Source organism: Microtus pennsylvanicus, chromosome 1 (assembly GCF_037038515.1).
Source record: "Microtus pennsylvanicus isolate mMicPen1 chromosome 1, mMicPen1.hap1, whole genome shotgun sequence".
Classification (NCBI taxonomy): domain Eukaryota; kingdom Metazoa; phylum Chordata; class Mammalia; order Rodentia; family Cricetidae; genus Microtus; species Microtus pennsylvanicus.
Genome location: NC_134579.1, coordinates 167,310,051 through 167,331,382, shown reverse-complemented (window position 1 = coordinate 167,331,382; position 21,332 = coordinate 167,310,051). Strand labels below are relative to the sequence as shown.

Here is a 21,332-nt window from a genome sequence, read left to right as displayed (position 1 = left end):
TAATCTTCTTTGACAACCTGATGAGACCTGTAATCACCTGGGAGATGAATGGCCTTTGTGCATGCCAGTGGGAGATTATCTTGGTTGCATTAATCGAGGAAGCACCATTTCCTGCAAGGATCCTGGACATCAGCAGGTGTCCATTGTTCTTTTCTGACTCTGGATACAAAGTTGCCTTGACTTTCCTGCTCTGGTGCACAGCATTGAGCTGTTAACTGAAGTTTAGGCTTCCTTCTTTAGTTGGCTAGCAAGCACTCTCCTACCTTAAATGACTCCCCAGCCTGCCTCTCCCTTTTCCTCCCTGGTATGTTGGGCTAGGGCCCAGGCTGAAACTTGTAGACATACCTATGCCTTCCTTCTCTGTCTTCTGGTAATCTGGGACTGTAGGCGTGCTCCACCATACTGTTGGGCATGTATCTGGAAAAGGAATTTTTCTAGATTTTCTTACTACTGTGGAAAATTTTAAAAGTAGATCAAGACTGGTAAAGTTTATTTCTAGGCAACAGATACTTAATTTCTACTGCTTGTAAGTTTCCATGTTAGTGACTTCTTATTTGGAGATGGAGTAAGGGATATGAGTTACTTCGAAGTAATTTTAGTAGTTTATGGTAAGATCATAGAATTTTTAAAATGCTAACATAATTATCTTACAATATTTTTAAATATCCTACAAATAAACATTCATAGCTATTTTTCCTTCTATGGAAAATAGATTTTCTCTCTTCATAATATATCCTGATTACAGTTTCCTCTCACTTCCCTCCCAACCACACCTACCCCCTTCCATCTCTTATTAGAAAACAAATAGGTTTCTAAGGGATAATAATAAAATATAGCAAAGAAAGTATAATAAAGTAGTAACTATCATATTGGAGTTGGACAAGATAAACAAACAGAAGAAAAAGATCCCAAGAGAAGGTCTGTGAATGAGAGACCCACTCACTCACACTCAGGGGTCACATAAAACTAAACTGGAAGCCATAATACATACACAGAGGACCTGGTGCAGACCTGTGCAGGCCCTGTGCATGCTGCCTCAGTCTCTGTGGGTTCATGCGAACTTTGATTATGTTGATTTACAGGGCCTTGTTTTATTGATATCCTCCATCCCCTCTTGTTGAAATAAGGGCGGTGGGCTGCGTCCCCAGCACCCCGCCGCCCGCACGGCTAGCTTTACTCGAAATAATTACATGGAAACTGTATTCTTTTAAACACCGCTTGGCCTATTTCTATCTAGCCTCTTCTAGGCTAGCTCTCACACCTGGACTAGCCCATTTCTAATAATCTGCTGTAGCCCACGAGCTGGCTTACCAGGAATGATCTTAACCTGCGTCTCTCTGGAGTGGGAAAATCATGGCGACTCCTCTCTCAGCTTCTTTCTGCCAGCCTTCTGTTCTGTGTACTCCACCCACCTAAGGGTGGGCCTATCAAATGGGCCTAGCAGTTTCTTTATTGCTTAACCAATGAAATCAACAGATTAATATATGACACTCTCACATCACCCTCTGGCTCTTACACTCTTTCCACCCCCTCTTCCTTGGGTTTCTGAGTCCTGAGGTAAGGGATTTAATAGACCCCTCATTTAGGGCTGAATGTTCCAGCATCTGTGTGTAGATTCACAAAGGAATGGTCCCAGATTTCAGTATTTCTGAAGGGTATGGGGAGGGCTTAGAACCCTTGCTCTGAAAGTGTGAGGCCCTGAGTTTGGATCTGCCATCTCCACATCCAGTGTGGGCGTTATAGGTATGAATAGCCATGTCCAGCAATTTCCACATGGGTCTTGGGGATTTGAACTTAGGTCCTTATGCTCAGGCTCACACATAAAAAGCTGGATATGGCCGAGTATTCCTGTAATCCTAGCATTGGGTGGCAGAGACAGGGAGATTGGAGAGTTGAGGGAGCTTGCTGTCCATTCGCTCTTACAGAAACTGAGATTGCAGCTATGTGAGAGCCTGTCTCCAGGTTAAGGCAGAGATAGAGGAAGACAGTGGGTGTCATCTTCTGGCCTCTGCATGCATATGCATGGGCATCTGCATACTCACACTGTGTTGTGTGCTTATACCATACAACATACATACACAAAACACATTTCTGAAATAATGGCTCTGTCCTCCCATGTTGCTTGTGGTAAACCCAACTTGAAAATGTCTAATTTTTAACATAAGACAATGTTTTACATAAAAGGTTTGGTTTACACTAAATACTTGCTACTGGATATGTTCTTAGACTAAACTTAATTTTTTTGTTTAAGCTTAACACTTTTGATAGTCATAATTGTAGTCATTACTGCAAATATATTTGTTTTAAGGTCACTTTGACCTTTTTTTTTTATTGAGAAAAGGAAAAAAAAACAAGTTTCCGCCTCCTCCCAGCCTCCCATTTCCCTCCACCTCCTCCCACCCTTCTCCCCCTCCTCCCACCCTTCTCCCCCTCCCCCTACTCCTCTCCCCCTCCCTCTCTAGTCCAAAGAGCAGTCAGGGTTCCCTGCCCTGTGGAAAGTCCAAGGTCCTCCCCCCTCCGTCCATATCTAGGAAGGTGAACATCCAAACTGGCTAGGCTCCCCCAAATCCAGCACATTGCGTAGGATCAAAACCCCGTGCCATTGTCCTTGGCTTCTCATCAGCCCTCATTGTTCGCCATGTTCAGAGAGTCCGGTTTTATCCCATGCTTTTTCAGTCACAGTCCAGCTGGCCTTGGTGAGCTCCCAATAGATCAGCCCCACTGTCTCAGTGGGTGGGTGCACCCCTCGTGGTCCCGACTTCTTTGCTCATGTTCTCCCTCCTTCTGCTCCTCATTGGGACCTTGGGAGCTCAGTCCAGTGCTCCAGTGTGGGTCTCTGTCTCTATCTCCATCCATCACCAGATGAAGGTTCTGTGGTGATATGCAAGATATTCGTCAGTATTGCTATAGGATAGGGTCATTTCAGGTTCCCTATCCTCAGCTGCCCAAGGAACTAACTGGGGACATCGCCTTGGGCTCCTGGGAGCCACTCTAGGTTCAAGTCTCTTGCCAGCCCTAAGGTGGCTCCCTTAACTAAGAATTGTGCTTCCGTGCTCCCCTATACAACCTTCCTTTATCCCAATCATCCTTTTTCCCCAAGTTCCCCCCATCCTCCCCTTCTCCCTTTTCTCTCCCCATCTCCCCTTACCCCCATCCCACCCCACCCCCAAGATCCCAATTTTCTCCCCGGCAATTTTGTCTACTTCCCATAGCCAAGAGGATAACTATATGTTTTTCCTTGGGTTCACCTTCTTACTTAGCTTCTTTAGGTTCACCAATTGTAGACTCCGTGACCCTTATTTATGGCTAGAAACCAATTATGAGTGAGTACATCCCATGTTCATCATTTTGGGTCTGGGTTACCTCACTCAGTATAGTGTTTTCTATTTCCATCCATTTGCATGCAAAATTCGAGAAGTCATTGTTTTTTACTGCAGCGTAGTACTCTAATGTGTATATATTCTACACTTTCTTCATCCATTCTTCCATTGAAGGGCATCTAGGTTGTTTCCAGGTTCTGGCTATTACAAATAATACTGCTATGAACATAGTTGAACAAATGCTCTTGTCATATGATAGGGCATCTCTTAGGTATATTCCCAAGAGTGGTATTGCTGGGTCCAGGGGTAGGTTGATCCCGAATTTCCTGAGAAACCGAAACACTGATTTCCAAAGTGGTTGCACAAGATTGCATTCCCACCAGCAATGGATGAGGGTATCCCTTCCTCCACAGCCTCTCCAGCAAAGGCTATCATTGGAGTTTTTTATTTTAGCCATTCTGACAGGTGTAAGATGGTATCTCAAAGTTGTTTTGATTTGCATTTCCCTGATCACTGAGGTTGAGCATGACCTTAAGTGTCTTTTGGCCATTTGAACTTCTTCTGTTGAGAATTCTCTGTTCAGTTCAGTGCCCCATTTTTTAATTGGGTTAATTAGCATTTTAAAGTTTAGTTTCCTGAGTTCTCTATATATTTTGGAGATCAGACCTTTGTCTGTTGCGGGGTTGGTGAAGATCTTCTCCCAGTCAGTAGGTTGCCTTTTTGTCTTAGTGACAGGTCCTTTGCTTTACAGAAGCTTCTCAGTTTCAGTAGGTCCCATTTATTCAATGTTGCCCTTAATGTCTGTGCTGCTGGGGTTATACATAGGAAGCGATCTCCTGTGCCCATCTGTTGTAGGGTACTTCCCACTTTCTCTTCTATCAGGTTCGATGTGTTCGGACTGATATTGAGGTCTTTAATCCATTTGGACTTGAGTTTTGTGCATGGTGATAGATATGGGTCTATTTTCATTCTTCTACAGGTTGACATCCAGTTATGCCAGCACCATTTGTTGAAGATGCTTTCTTTCTTCCATTGTATACTTTTAGCGCCTTTATCAAAAATGAGGTGATCATAGGTTTGTGGGTTAAAATTCGGGTCTTCTATACGATTCCATTGGTCGACTTCTCTGTTTTTATGCCAGTACCACACTGTTTTCATCACTGTAGCTCTGTAATAGAGTTTGAAGTCAGGGATGGTAATGCGTCCAGAAGATCCTTTATTGTATAGGATTGTTTTGGCTATCCTGGGTTTTTTGTTTTTCCATATAAAGTTGATTATTGTCCTCTCTAGATCTGTGAAGAATTTCGATGGGACCTTGATGGGGATTGCATTGAATCTATAAATTGCCTTTGGTAGAATTGCCATTTTTACTATGTTGATCCTCCCAATCCAAGAGCAAGGGAGGTCCTTCCATTTTCTGGTATCCTCTTCAATTTCTTTCTTCAATGCCTTAAAGTTCTTGTGAAATAGATCTTTCACTTCCTTGGTTAGAGTTACCCCAAGATATTTTATGCTGTTTGTGGCTATCGTGAAAGGTGAAGCTTCTCTGATTTTCCTCTCTGCTTCCATATCCTTTGTGTATAAGAGGGCTACTGATTTTTTGGAGTTGATCTTGTATCCTGCCACATTACTAAAGCTGTTTATCAGCTGTAAAAGTTCTTTGGTGGAGTTTTGGGGGTCGCTTATGTACATCATATCATCTGCGAATAACGAAACTTTAACTTCTTCCTTTCCAATTCGAATCCCTTGATCCCATTATGTTGCCTTATTGCTATTGCTAGAACTTCAAGCACTATATTGAAGAGGTATGGCGAGAGTGGACAGCCTTGTCCTGTTCCTGAGTTTAGTGGGATGGCTTTGAGTTTCTCTCCGTTTAATTTGATGTTAGCTGTCAGCTTGCTGTATATAGCTTTTATTATATTTAGGTATGACAATGACAAAGAGCTTCTCATGTCTAGTGTTGGATTTTTTTTTTTTTTAATTTTCGAGACAGGGTTTCTCCGTAGCTTTTTGGTTCTTGTCCTGGAACTAGCTCTTATAGACCAGGCTGGCCTCGAACTCACAGAGATCCACCTGTCTCTGCCTCCCGAGTGCTGGGATTAAAGGCATGCGCCACCACCTCCCGGCTTTAGTGTTGGATTTTTTTAAAGGTGTCTTTGACTCTTGGAAGGAGCATTGTCAGTCCAGATGTGGAAATTTCATTCTAACTATGTGTGTATATTTATGCCTAGACTTGGGTTTGCATTTGTGTTTTCTTAAGCATCAATGAAGTCTTTTTTCTCTTTAAATTCTTTGGCTTTAATTTCAGTGAGTGTGTGTGTGTGTGTGTGTGTGTGTGTGTGTGTGTCTTTAAACTCCATAAATTCTTTGAAGTTTGTGATTGCTCTTTGAAATTCTGGTCCTGGCATTCATCTAGCTGATGGTCACTGGCAAACCTCTCTGTAGATTGATAGTGTTTGGGAAAAGATACTGGTTTGCTCTTTCATATTTTTAGTATTTTTGTGTTGAGATCTGGGTATGTGGACTTCTTTTGTTCTAAATTGTAGTATGTGCAGGTGGGTTGGCCTGGAGGTTGGAAATGGCTTAGGAGGAATGCAGTCAGGTGGACAGAGGGGGCTAGGCTGGCGTATAGGGTGTGCCTGCTGGTCCAGTCCTAGAATGTGAGGGCAGGTCCGGCTGGGTGCAGAGGGTGGGTGGGATGTGGCATAGGAGAGGCCTGTGATTTAGGGGATAGGGAGGGTTGATCTTGGCAGAAGTCTAGATATTGGTTGTGGCACAGGCAAGGGTAGCCAGAGGGGCATAGACACTGGATATGGGACCTCGGTTAGATCTGGCAGTTGGAGGGGGTAGGTGGAAGGGAGGGTCAGATAGAGTCGTGGGGCTAGACAATAGAGATGGATGTCACTATCATTTATTAATTTATTTTTTCTTACTTGCTTTGAAAAAGGTAATGATAAAAATTTTAATTTTTTTTACCTGTCCCATGCCTGTAACACAAGCTATCAGGAGGGGGTGGGGCAAGGATTCAAGTTCAAGGCCTGCTTAAGCTGACTACCTAACAGGACCCTGAATGTAACAAGGCTCAGGATGTAGATCAACAGTAGTATGTTCTCCTGGCAAGGGTCTCAGTTTGGTCAGTACTGGAAAACAACGTGCTGTTACATAATAACAACAGTAGTTCCAAAGAAATGATCACTACTGTGATGGGTGAATATTGGATTCACTGAGTAATTCAGAGTGATAATAACAGGAAGCTAACTTTTGGTTCCTATTATTCCAGATACTTAGTCTCTGTTGTTTTTTTCTTGTGTGTGTGACTGTTTTAATTGGGGTTTCTATTGTGAAGAGACATCATGACCACAGCAACTCTTAAAAAGGAAAACATTTAATTGTGGTGGTTTGCAAGTTTAGAGGTTTAGTTCTGTATTGTCTGGGTGGGAAGCAAGACTGTGTGCAGATAGACATGGTACTGGAGCTGAGAGTCCATACAACTTGATCCTAAGGCAACAGGAAGTGAACTGTCGCTGGGCGTGGCTTGAGCATAAATGAGGCCTCAAAGCTTGCCTCCACAAGACCACACTTACTCTAAACAAGGCCACATTTCCCAGTAGTGCCACTGCCTATGAGCTTATAGGGGACAATTACATTCAAACTACCACAGTGACATTAAGCTTTCTGGCCTGCAAAATCAAATTGTCACATATTAAAGGAAAGGACATATGTTGATATATTCCAGCATCTTCTTAGAAGTAAAAGAAATATTGGCAAGATTAAAGTGTCACAGAGTTTGAAGAATGAATGTCTTATAACACCATAATTTTAGATTCCCAAGTTTTGATAATGGTGTTATTTGAATTCTATTAAGATTTGGAAAAGCAAACTTACAGGATGAATCTCTAGACTTGTTTTCTCTGGGATGTCAGAGGCAAGTGTGTCTTCACAAACAGTTCTGTCTCTCTGTTCTCCTGGCTTTTCCTCTTTTTTGAGTCCTTCAGAACTGACCTCCTTACCCATGTGCTTCTTCTAGGTTGGCAGTACCACGTCCACAGGCTCAGGTTGTCAAGTGTTAGCTCTAATCCGATCTCAGTTTTGTTTTTAGTCTTAGTTTATTCATCCCTCCTCACTCCATCCTCAGTTTTAGCCATGCGTGGTAATGATGCTTAAAACCCCAGCAGCTGGATTACCATAGGGTAAGTTCAATCGGGACTTCAAAGTTGGACTTGAGGGCAGCCTGTGCAGCATAGCAGGACACAATCTCAAAAAGCCCAAGCCAGACTATCCGATCTCCCCTAGAAGACTCATGTCAGCCTCACCCTTCACCTGCCCTTTTTTTTTTTTTTATATATATTCACTTGGGACTGCCGGTCCTCAAACGATTCCCAAGTGTTTATTTCCTAGTCTTACTCTCACCCCATGCTATGAAGAGCATTGCTCTTGAGAGTAGAAGGACATGGTGTCAGAGCTGCCCTTAGATGCTGCTGTGGTCTCTTCATGTCTAGGTGGAGATCTTAAGCTCTTTTCAGATCAGAGCTAACAGTCTGTTTTCACCTCACAGTTACCCCGTAGAAAGTTTTACATGCTTCAGTCTTACTTAGTCCTTCCTATAACATAAATGTCCTGCTTTGTTTTCTGTTGCTGTAATAAAACCCATGACCAACGGCGACTTGGAGAAGAAAGTGTTTATTTCATCTTGACAGTTACAGTCCATCACCAAGGAAGCCAGGGCAGGGACTTGAGGCAGGGACTTGAGACCATGGAGGAATGATGTTTTTTGGTTTGCTCTCCATGGCTTGCTCAGCTGCTTTCTAATACGACTCAGGACCAACTGCCCAGAGGTGGCCCCTACCCACAGTGGTGGGGGGCTCCACCATCAATCACTAATTAAGAAAATCCCCAGACTTGCCTGCAGACCAGTCTGGTGGAGGTATTTTCTCAGTTGAGGCTTCCTCTTTCCAAATGACTCTAGTTTGTGTCAAATTGACAGACCAATGCAATAAACTCTTTTAGACAATTGTCATTGTGTTTGGAATGAAAGTTTATCTCCAGGTCTCAGTTTAGGTTGAGTCATTGTTTCCCTGGTGGGTGGTATTACTGTTCCCACAGTCAGACAAGGTAGTGGCCTTACTTATCCCCAGCCATCTTTCCCGTCACGTACACAGACAGGGTGGTTACTAAAGTTGTCAGTTTTGATTCAGAAATGTGCTTATTTTCTCGTTTATTTTATTCACCTAATTTTTGGAGACAGGGTTTTGTGTATAGCCCTGGCTCATCTAGAACTCTCCATGGAGACCAGGCTGGCCATGAACCCACATAAATCCACCTGCCTTTGCTTCTTGAGTACTGGAATTGAAGGTGTGAGCCACCATGCTTGGCTTAGAAATATCTTTTAATCCGTCATTTCTTCCCATGTACTCCTTCGTCTTTTCTTACCTTGATGCTTGATGCAGCCTACCAAGTGTGCTCTGCCACCATTTTCCCCTTCTGTAGCCATCACAATTAGCTTTCTGAGCAGTAATCTGTGAAGCTATCTTTTCTGTTCTTAGAAATACAGCCTTTTTTTTTTGAACCTCATTCTTTGCTGTCATTGCACACCTGGTTCTGAGTCATCCTTCTGATCATGTATTGTTTCATGCTTGTCTGTTTGCCTGGATTCCCCAGCAAACTCTTTTCTGCTCTGGGAACTCCTTCCGTAGAGGGATGACCTGAGTGACCTTCAGCTCCAGAAGTCCCTCGCATTCTGTGGGGCCTTCCTTGTGTATGTCCTGAGGGCAAGGAGCACAGGGGTTTCTTGTTTTTAGTTACCTCTTACTCAGGGTGCCACAAGATGGGCTGTGATATTTGGGGTAGTCAGTGTCCCAATCTTGTTCTTCTCTAGAGTATGGCGTAGTGCTGATGAAGGTCAAAGTATGGTGTACAATAATAGGACTTCTCTGTTTTCATCAGAAATAAAATAGATTTTAATCTTTATTTGAAGGTTTATTTTTATTGCAAAGGTTTTTAAAAAGATTTATTTGTGTGAACATGTGTGTATAAATGCACGTTTGTCTGAGTACATTGTGTGCATTTGGAGAGAAGAAGACGGTCAGGCGCCCTATTGTGTCATTCTCTGCCAGTTTCTTTGAGACAGGGTCTCTTCCTGAACCTGTACAGGTGTGTGCAATATACTTGTACAGACAGCATTAGCACTTTAGAAAGGTCTACTCTCACTTATTGTGGGTGTATGTGTGTAGGGGCACGTGTGTTTAGGTCAGAAGATAGCCTTAGATGTTGTTCTTCAGGCATCTTCCACCTTTTTGTTCTTTTGAGACAGTCTCAGTGGCCGGGAACTACCAAGTAGGCCAGCAAGCCCTAAGAAGGTGCCTGCCTCTGCCGCCCCAGGGCCAGATTATAGGAGTGTGCTTCCACACCAGAGTTCTGTTTTTTCCTTTCCCTTACAACAAGGTAGGTCCTTTTCAACCGGAACTGGAGCCCCAGTCTCACAAGTGCCTTCATGTTCTTCAGTAGTACTTGGACTTGTTCTGCTGCCACTTGGAGGGGTTCCAGGAAGGGGACACTCGGCATAGATGACAGCAGTAAGCTTCCCTGCCTCATGCGGAAGTTAGACAACTTGCCCCTCTCCTTCCGCTAGGGCCTTAAACATTGAGCTGTCTGACCAGCCCCACATTCATAGTCCTTTTTTTTTTTTTTTTTTTTTTGAGACAGAATCTCTCTAAATAGTTCTGGCTGTCCTGGAACTCACTCTGTAGACCAAAGTGGCCTCTAACTCAAGAGATCTACCTGCCTCTGCCTCCTGAGTACTGAGATTACCAAGACAGGTGCCAAGTTTGGTGCCTGTGGTCTTTATGTTAAAGTTCTGACTATTGTCAAAGAGTCTTGTGCTCCCGAGACCTTGTCGTTTCTTATGCTGAATCTCATAGGTGCCTCTTGACCATTCATCGTGTGACAGCATAAGACGATAACTGCGGACACACACATACACACACATACACACACACACACACACATACACACATATACACACATACACACACATACACACACACATACACACACACATACACACACACACATACACACACACATACACACACATACACACACACATACACACACATACACACACACATACACACACATACACACACACATACACACCACATACACACACACACACACATACACACACATACACACATATACACACATACACACACATACACACACACATACACACACATACACACACATACACACACACATACACACACACACACATACACACACACACACACACACACACACACACCATTCCCTCTCAATTTTAAAACTTTGAATCTTAAAATTAAAGGTTTTCCAGGGTCTTATTAATTTAGTATATGAAAGTTATATTTAAACTTTTTAAGTGAAATAATTACTAGGTTTGTTCCTTGTTTCTATCCATATAATTTAGGGTAGGGCCTATGCTTTAGTCTGTTCTCAAGCTTTCAAATTCCTTTGACAGCCTGGATATGAAATTAAAAAACTATTAATGTGATGTGTTAATTTTGCACTTTTTGACTTACTGCAAAAAATCTTAAAGTTTCCATAGCAACAATAACCTATCCAGATTGTGTAATATTCTTTACAGTATTAAAAATAAAACTGCAACTCCATGAGTTTCTGGAGCACTTCATGTAGGAGAACTGGGAGTTGAGAGATTTCAGTGAAAAGAAAGTTGTGATTGAATGTGGATAATTTGTCAAAAAGCTTTTTATAATTTTAAGAATTGATAACTTTAAATATTCAACAGCAGATAGCTGGTAGTTATATGAATACTAGACACGAAACATGTGCATTGTGAGTATTTGTCTCAGTATCCCAAGCGCTCTGGGCTCCATGCATCAGCTGCTCCTGCCTCAAGGTAGGAGGTGGTTCTAGCTTTAACTGCTCTCGGTCACCTGCTTGTGCTCTTTAGTGGTAATAAATGGTCTGAGAAGCCAGGAAACAGGGAAGAAAGAGGAAAAGGATCATAAAAGCTTTTCCTGATGTTTGTGTTTGCTCTCTAAAACATGTCTAATGAACCTGGTATGGAGGCACAAGTCTTTCATCTCAGCACTCAGGAGACAGAGGCAGGCAGATCTCAGAGTCAAGGCTAGCCTGGTCTATCTAAATACCAGACTAGAGCTTCAGACCAGTCAGGGCTACATAGTAAGATCCTGTCCTAACTGCTCCCGTCATCTGCCTAAGTTAATCATGTTGAAAATACCAAACATTATTAAATAGGCAGTTGTTTTTGGAGTATCAGATTATTTTGGATCCCCCTCCATGCTAACTTAAATCCATTATATTACCAGTACCATTAAGTAGCTTGATTCTTGCATCTTAACATGTGCTTTTAATTTTTGTATACTCTCAAGTGTACATTTAGATGTATATACTTAATAGTAGTATAATCTGTATATTTTTCTAATATTCCATAGTTCTTCATTGCTTTCCATGGCTTTGTTGTTGGGGTTTCTGTCCTGCTCAGTTCCCGCAATAGTTAAGTCCAAAGAAATCACATAGAGGTCTACATTAGTTATAAACTGATTGGCCTATTAGCTTAGGCTTCTTATTAACTCTTATAACTTATATTAGCCCATCATTCTTGTCTATGGTAGCCACGTGGCTCGTGATACCTTATTCAGCGAGGCAGACACATCTTACTTCTTCTGTGGCTGGGTCACGACTGCCGACCAAGCTTTTTCCTCTTCCCAGAATTCTCCTGTTCTTGTTGCCCTGCCTCTACTTCCTACCTGGCTACTGGCCAATCAGTGTTGTATTAAAATACAATTGACAGGGTACAAACCATTGTCCCACAGCAGGCTGTGATAAAACACTGACCAAAAACAACTTGGGAGAGAGGTTTTATTTTATTCCTACCACTGAGGGAAGTTGAACAGGATTCTGGAAGCAGAAACAAAAGCAGAGAGGAGTGCTATTTACTGGCTTGTTCTCCATGGCTTGGCTTAGCTTGCTTTCCTATACAACTCAGAATCACCTGCCAAAGGGTGGCTCTGCATGAGTGGGCTGGGCCCTCTCACTCCAGCCATTGATCAAGAAAGCGTCACACTGACCCGCCCGGAGGCCAGTTTCTCAGTCCCACTTACCCGCCCGGAGGCCAGTTTCTCAGTCCCACTGACCCGCCCGGAGGCCAGTTTCTCAGTCCCACTTACCCGCCCGGAGGCCAGTTTCTCAGTCCCACTGACCCGCCGGAGGCCAGTTTCTCAGTTGTGCTTTCCTCTTCCCAGGTGACTCTAGGGGAGCCATTTTTTTAAAAAATGAAAATAAAATAAAAGATGCTTAATTATCCTGATTGGCATATAATGGAAAAAATAAATAAAATACTTAGACATTTTATTATTAATCTATTTATTTATTCATTCATTTATGGGAGGAAAGCATTTATAATTCATTTATTTACCCAAAGTAGGTAATTAAGAAAATATTCAAAAGAACTTTATCTTCCCTCCTTCTGTTGTTTCCATCTGTCTGTCCGTCCGTCTGTTCATCCGCCCACCCACCCATCCATTCATCCATCTATCTGTGGTAGAGATTAACCCTAGGGCCTTTGGCATGCTAGGCAAACACACTACCACTGAGCTACATCCCCAGATCACAATGGTATGTTAAAAGGTACATTATAAATAACATCTAAACTCTTTTGTTTACTATTAGATATAGAATGGGAAAAATGAGAAATAGTTAAGTATGACAAATGTGCCAGTTCTTTGTTGTTGTCCTTTAATAAAACCATCATGTCATGTGCATCATGTGCCTCTAATAGAGGCTCCTGGTCTTCCTAATGCTGTGGCTGTATAGATAGGTTTTGGTTTTTTGAGACAGGGTTTCTCTGTATAGCCCTGACTGTCCTGGAAGTCGGTCTGTAGATCAGACTGGTTTTGAATCCACAGAGTTCCACCTGCCTCTGCCTTCCAAGAGCAAGATTAAAGGTGTATGCGACCACTGTCCTGCTAAAGTTTACCAGTTCCCCTCCTTTTCATTTTGTCAGTGTTAGGGATTGAACCTAGGACATTCTACTGGAAGTCAGGAGATCTACCACTGTGCTGTGATAGCTCCTGCCCTCCAAAGACTTTTTTTTTTTTTTTTTTTTTGGTTTTTCAAGACAGGGTTTCTCTGTGGTTTTGGAGCCTGTCCTGGAACTAGCTCTTGTAGACCAGGCTGGTCTCGAACTCACAGAGATCCTCCTGCCTCTGCCTCCCAAGTGCTGGGATTAAAGGCATGCGCCACCACCGCCCAACGCTCAGAAGACTTTTTTGTTTGTTTTTTGAGACAGGGTTTCTCAGTGTAACCTGGTTGTCCTAGAACTCACAGAGATCTGTCTGCCTTCTGAGTGATGGAATTAAAGGTGTGCGGCACCATACCTGGCTGCCGTGACCCTTTAATATAGTTCCTGGTGTTGTGGTGATCCCCAACTATAAAATTATTTTGTTACTACTTCATGACTATAATTTTGCTACTGTTATAATGTAAATATAATGTAATAATAATGTAAATATCTGTTTTGATGGTCTCAGGCGACCCCTGTGAGTACCCCACAGGTTGAGAACTGCTGGTCTGGATAGTAAATATTTGCAAATATCTGATAGATTTTGCCTTGAGTGCTGTGCTCTGCTGTGCTGCTGTGGTATAATAGGAAGTTGTCAGCTTAATTGTGTTATAGGACCACCAATATGTGTGATTTATCATTGGTTGAAATTTCATTATGCAGTCACGCATGACTAATAGGAAAATGTACAGAACCAGTGTTGTTTGTTGATATTTTAGTGGAAATACTTATTTTTATTCTTTTTATTAAATATAGCTGTACATAATGAAAATCAAACCTTCAACAGTGCAGTTGTACATAAAATATAAAAGCTTTTCTTTTTACTGTCTGTTTCTAATTTCCTTTGCTTCTCAGAAGTAAACAGTACTGTTAACCTCTTATTTTATTCTGTTGCTCAGGATCAAACCTAAGATGTCTTGGCTGGTAACCAAAAGACAGAAGTTGGAGGGACATAGATCATGTCCCTGTTGTTAGAACAAGCCATGACATGATTTGTGTTTACCAGAAAATCAAATCACAGTTATGACTGTCAGCTGGGACCATCTTGTGGCTGCTCTGGTGTCTGTACACTGAGGATATTAACTATTAAAGTAGCCACTCATCTGATCCCCGCCTCTGTTATTGAAACACTATATTGTATTGGTTAAAACCCTGATAACTGTTAGGCTTCCCTATATTCCTGATCCTGTCTCCATTGCTTGGTGCTGTTTTTTTTTGTTTGTTGTTTTCAGGCTTTTCAGGTTTCTCTGTGTAGCTTGACTATCCTGGAACTCCCTCTGTAGACCAGCCTGGCCTCAGACTCACAGAGATGTCTGTCTGTCTCTGCTGTGCCAGCACTGCCCGGTTACCTCACTGCCCGGCCGCCTTTGCTTGTCTTCGTGCCTAACTGCTGCATTTCTCTGGGAGTTTGGAGAAAGCGATGTTGGTGCCAAGTTTGGAAATCTTAAAACACTTTTGCTTGGCGCCTTGGAATTTGGGGCCAATTAAGTGAGTCTGGTAGTTTTTATCTGTTGGTTATTTTTTAGTGATGGTTTATAACAGAATGCTTCTGTAGACTGCAGATAATTAAGAGGGGAGTGATAGTCATCTTACAATATGTTTGAGTTTATATTTATCCTTGTTTACTCTTTGAACTAGAGCTGTTTAATATTCTATTCTGTTCATTTTGCCTTTCATGTTTTAGTTCTGTCTGGTGTTTTCATTATAACATGATTTTTTTGGTATTTCATATTTCTATAGTAGAAATATTATCAAAAATAATAAGCAGTGCATTGCATAGTGAAAATGTTTACATGTCATTGAGAGACTAAATACATTTCCATTGTTTTTATAATTATAATTTTAAATCTAAAAGTAATATATGGAAAAATAAAGCTGTTTTGTTTCTTTTTCACACGCAGAAAAGATGAAAAAGAATATGCACTGAAGCAGATCGAAGGCACAGGGATATCCATGTCAGCTTGTAGAGAGATTGCAGTAAGTAGATAAAGATGGTTTATTTTGTTACCAATATTGCAGTTTATTTTCAAAGAAATTAATATAAAATATGCAATAATGTATTACTTAATTGTATATTAAGTGGTAATTTCACAGATTTAATTTTAGGATATTTTATATAAAATGGGAAAATCTGTAACAAAATCATTTGAAAGCCACGTTTGAACATTTTCTTGATGATTTGATATTTGTAATTTAGAGATAGTGAATAACATAATTGCGTTAGTGAATAATTATTGAAGGTTATTTTTCTGTAATTTTAAGTCTAATATTTCTTTTTAAAAATAAGAGATTTTACTTATTTGTTTATATGCATGCATGACTACACGAGCTTATGTGTACCATGTGTGTGCTAGTGCCCAAGGGGTTAAGAGGGTGTCAGATCCTTGAACTAGAGTGACAGGCACTGTGTGTTGCCTCATGGAAGTGCTGGTTCCTCTATCCGAGCAGTAAGTACTTGGAGCCACCGAGCCAGCTCTCCAGCCTCAAGTCTAATATTTCTTTATAGCAAAGGGGTGTATATTATTAAATCATGTGGTTTAATTTTTTTCTAAAATATATAGTGATAGATTTTACAGATTGTCACATAAATCAGGCCATCATATTAGAATAAAAAATTTGTTTGAGTTAGGGTTTCTCTGTAGCTTTGGAGCTGTCCTGGAAAGCTCAGAAGACCAGACTGGCTTTGAACTCGCAGACATCCATCTGCCTCTGCCTCCTGAGTGGTGGGATTAAAGGCGTGAGTCCCCCCCACCGCCTGGCAGGATAATTTATTAGAGAAGGATAATTCCTTTCCATGTCTTTCTCTAACTACTCTTGCAATAAGGCAAGGGTAGCCATATCTGATGAGGATTTTCTAAGTACTAATCCACTACATTTTTACAATTCTGTGAAGTACTTTTAATACTTATATATTTCATATATGAAATATGCTTATATATGAAATAAGTCTACCTGTTTCATACCAGAAAACAGACAAAACTATAATTCTGGTTTTGAAGGCTTACTATTGCAGTTTCTCATTTTATTTCATCAATAAGGTTTTTTTCTTTTCTTTTTTTTATTGATAAAAGGAGAATAATAAAGAAAAAAAAACAAATTTCCACCTCCTCCCTTTTATTGGGCTTTATTGTGCTTTTCATTTATTAGAGACTATTCCCTCTAAATTGTTAAGTATTTAAATGAGGTATGCTTAGTAATTCAGTAATTCTTTTTTCCCTTTCCTTTCCTTTCCTTTCTTTTTTTTTTTTTTCAAGACAGGGTTTCTCTGTAGCTTTGGAGCCTGTCCTGGAACTAGCTCATGTAGACCAGGCTGGTCTTGAACTCACAGAGATCCGCCTGCCTCTGTTTAGTAATTCTTAAATAGTTGTTTACATTTTTCATATCCATAGGTGTGTGTGTGTAGATTAGATTTATTAAGGGAAAGTTAGAAAACTACTGAGAGCAGGAGGGATTCCAAGGGTAGAATACCAGGTCTCTCTCCCTTTCTCTCTTTGTCTCTATTATTCTGAGACAGGGTCTTACTATAGAGCTCTGGCTGGCTTGGAACTTGTTACATAGACTAGATTTGCCTGGAATTCAGAGACCCTCCAGCTTCTGCCCCTTCCCAAGTGCTGGGATTAAAAGCATGTAGCATTTGCTGGCAAGGATCTCTACTTGAACGTAACTCTTATATCCACAGTTCCACATTCCTGCCTTATTCACTGGAAACATGCCATAATTCTTAGTCATAAGAAAACGTGGTGTTAAAAAAAAAAAACTCACAACAAAAAACCCCATGACATGGCAGGAAGTCTGTAGGCTTGGGTGTTTGGCCAGGTGGTAAGTTAGTGGTAAGTTCAGTTTCTCATCTGTTACTACTTAATTTTGCTGGCCAGTAGAAGGCTAGCGTTATAAGGGACGTGGGAATCAGGCTTCAGGACTGGTAGCTTAGGGACACCGCACACAATATCATTAACCAAAGAGAAGAATTATTTTTTACCTTTATATGTCATACATTGCCAGACCAAATATTTTCTAGTTGATATGGGCATGTAGTTAAAAGATTTTGATGTGGAAATAATTGGGGAGGACCAATTATAAGGGCCAATAATAAGTAAAATTATTATTTTGAAGTTATGGTGAATAAGGCAGGTTTGGGTCCTAGAAAAAGAACTTGTAGTTGGGTTGTGAAGTTGGGATTGTATACAGCAAGGCAAGAAGTTTACGAATGAGGGTGCATCGTCATCTCATGGCTCACTAAAGGACAGTGCCCTATCACCACAACATTGTGTACAGTTTTCTTTAGATTTGCTATGTATGCATGTATGCATGTATGTATGTATGTATGTATGTATGTATGTATGTATAAATGTTTTGCCTGTATGGATGTCTGTGCACCATGTGCTTGCCTAGTGTCCAAGGAAACCAGAACAGTCTGTCTGATCCCCTGAAACTAGAGTGAGAGACAGTTGTGACCCACCATATGGGTTCTGGGAATCAAACCCGCGTCCTCTGCAAGAACAGCCAGTGAGTGATCTGAACTGCTGAGCCATCTCTCCAGCCCCTCACTATTATTTTGAAACAGTGTTTCATATTGTTGCTCAGGCTGGATTTGAACTTATTATTTATTCATATTGTAACCCAGGCTGGATTTGAACTTACTATTTATTTACTATTTAATCATATTGTAGCCCAGGCTGGCCTTGAACTTCCTGCCCCAGTCTCCTGCCTCAGTGTCTCATGTGCTGGAATTACAAGGTGAGAACTTGTACACCTGGTGCCATATCACACGTTTATTCTGTTTGAAACTTATGGGCCAAGTCTGAATTGTAGTGCTTTATGGCTTTACAGTATGCAACAATAGGGTGTAATTTTGGATGATGAACACGCCAGGAGCATGTGAATATTAGCATTTTAGGTTGAGATTACAAAGAAGTTCAAGTATAAAGAATCTTGTATTTGTAGCCTGTGTGATCATATAGTTGCTACTTAGAAACATGGTAAATATCATTAATTCATATCTACTAGTTTGCTTCATGGTTATAAAATTTAAACATGTTATTTATAAAAATATCAAATGCTATAAAAAAGGATGGTAAAATCATTTGGTATACCAACACTTAATCTTTATTACTATTTGTATATATATTTAAGACCATTTGCTTTGTAAAAATTGCCCCCCAAAGAATAGTCTATTACCTTTTTGTGGAGTGTGCTTTAATGTTAAGTAGTACAAATGTATATTCCAACTATAAAGCTAATTAAACAATTTATTAATCATTCTTGGTTATGTGGGATATATAACAAATTGTACAGTGGAACTCCTTAGTCCTCTTAAAAATTGAGATGTTTGCATAGCAAAGAGAGGCTAAAGGGTTATTAGGGCAACAGGCTAAAGAAATTAGGCTAAATAGGTACCTTATTCTTTTTGAACTATTATGATAAAACGACAGAGACTAGATGTCATGAAAGCATCTGTCTGACCCTTCTGAAGACCAGAACCTCTAATATCAGTGCACTAACAGGGTGAGTCTCATATGGGCCTAGTTCCCTGTTTATTACAGATTGCTGGCCATCCTTTCCTTGTGTCTTTCTGTGGTTGAAAGGATGCAGGGAATCTCCCCCTTTTAGAAGGGAACATTCACAAGGCTTTGTTTGCTATCTGACTTAATCACCTCCCACCTCACAGAGGGCCCAAGAAGTAGTGGCTTCAGTTTGGACATTAGGATTTAAAATTTTGAGTTGGGGCTGAGGCACTTAAACATTCAGTTTATTTAGCACTGGGATGATGGCTCGGGAAGGTGCTTGCTGCACAAGTCTGCAGACCGACTTTATCCCTGATACCCAGTAAAGCTGGGTGGGCCTGACTGCATTTTTGTGTTTCTGAGGCAGAGATGGAGGTTCCCCAGAGCAAAATGGCCAGCTGGACTCACTGAATCAGAGAGCTCTGGGTTCAGGTGCGAACCCCTACCTCAGTAAGTAAAGTGGAGTACAATCTAGGAAGACACTGATGTCCACACATGTGGCTATACATGCACACATATCACATACATAAACACAGAAAACAAAAACCTCATTTGTGTTATTGCCAGAGAGCAGAGACAGGCCAAGAAGCCGCCTCTCCCCCAGTGCTGAGAATTGAACCCAGCACCTCATATAGCAACCACTGAATTTCCAGCACTAATCCTGGCTTGTCTGCTTGCTGCCTCTCTCAGTTCTGGCCTGCAGTGCTGAGAAGTCGTACTTCCTCAGTGACTTCTGCTTGGCTATTTCCAAATCTATGTATGTGTCCATCCACATTCCAGCTCTGGTGTTCCCAGGGTGACAGGGAGATCAGCTGTTAGGAACTGTCACTTTCATCTTTTGTACTCACTGTGCAGTAGGTAGGCAGGAATGGAGTGGCCAGTGAAGGACTTGACTCTGCTTGTTTTCGCTGTTGCTCTCTGACTGGGCCAGCCGGCCATTTATAAAGTTCAGTAGAATGCGTATAACTTTAGTATAGATGGACAAGCCTTTGTTTTTTTTTAAATTATGAAACAGAATTGGTAGAATGCATATTAGCTGGTAATTAACTCTGAGACAAGCTTTGAAATATCCACGAATAAAGCTGTTTAAATTCTCCTAATTTATATCTATAGAATTAACATTATGGGTTAAATTTCATGTTAAAAGTGGAGAAGTGCATGGCATTAGACAATAATTTTAAGAGTTTTATAAATAAAGTTTTTATTAACTATAAAAAAGTAGAGAAGGTGCTGGAGAGATGGCTCAGAGGTTAAAAGCACTGGCTGCTCTTCCAGAGGTCCTGAGTTCATCCTCTTCTGGTATGTAAACATACATAGAGGCAGAATGTTGTATATATAATAAATAAATGAATCTTAAAAAATAAAAAGTAGAGAACTGTCTTGTTGGAATTATTTTATTGTATCATTTTATGTTTCAGCCTAGAGATCCCTCAACTCTATGTCCAATCTTGTGAAAGTATAGATTTGTGGAACAAGGACTATAACTCAGAATTTTACCCTTCCTGTGAAAGGATTAGATTTCTATGAAAAGTCTCTAAAAGCTGACCACTTTTTTAGAAGATATTTTTTAACAGGATGTTCTATGGTGATTTTTTCATAAAAAGTTTACATGGTTTTTAGAGCAGAACTAAAGAAATTTTATGTGCTTTATTTTGAACAGAATCTCTACTTTTGGATGTTTTCTTCTTTTTTTCCTTGTTTTTTTGAGACAGGGTTTCCCTTTGTAGCCCTGGCTGACCTGGAACTTGCTCTGTAGACTAGGCTGGCCTTGAACTCACAGAGATCCGCCTGCCTCTGCCTCCCAAGTGCTGTTATCATAGGTGTGCACCACACCCTGGGATCCCTGAGTTTGGGGCCAGCCTGGTCTGCATTGGAATTCTAGGCCAGACAAAGCTACATGCATAGTGAGACTTTGTCTCAAACAAACAAAATATCTTCTATATTAAAGTATAAAATTTACTATGTTTCTATGTGTGTTTGTATGTATCTATTTATATCTGTGCACACCTTATACAAGTGCTTGTGTGTCCATGTGCGTGTGGAGGCCAGTGGTGGCTGTCAAATGTCTTTCCTAATTGTTTTCCACCTGTTTTTTTTTATTTTACATAACATTTTTTTTAAATCTTTGGGAATTTATAGTGTGTTTTGAGCATATACGCAGTTCCTCCCTTATCTAGCCCCTCCGCTTTCACCTTCTGACATCTTACTTGTTGAGGCATAGTTTCTTCTTTAATCTGAAGTTTGCCCGTCTGGCTAGACTAGCTAACAGCAGGTCTCAGAAATCGCCACCCCCCCCCATCTGTGGCCGTGCACAGGGAGTACAGGTGTGTGCAGCCTGCTTGGCTGTTATGTATGCTGATGTTAGGCCCTCCTGTTTGCATAGAAGCAGTTCACTGACTGATCCATCTCTTCACGCCTTAA

General features: G+C 41.0%; 1 protein-coding gene across 2 annotated transcripts in view; it reads left to right on the top strand.

Moving 5' to 3' along the window:
* Cdk19 (cyclin dependent kinase 19) overlaps positions 1-21,332 on the top strand; it is a 141,731-nt gene that overhangs the window by 33,825 nt on the left and 86,574 nt on the right. For both annotated transcript variants that reach the window (XM_075945082.1, XM_075945089.1), the window contains exon 2: positions 15,309-15,384. In XM_075945082.1, coding sequence (XP_075801197.1) covers positions 15,309-15,384 — 76 coding nt within the window. The remainder of the gene's footprint in view (positions 1-15,308; positions 15,385-21,332) is intronic.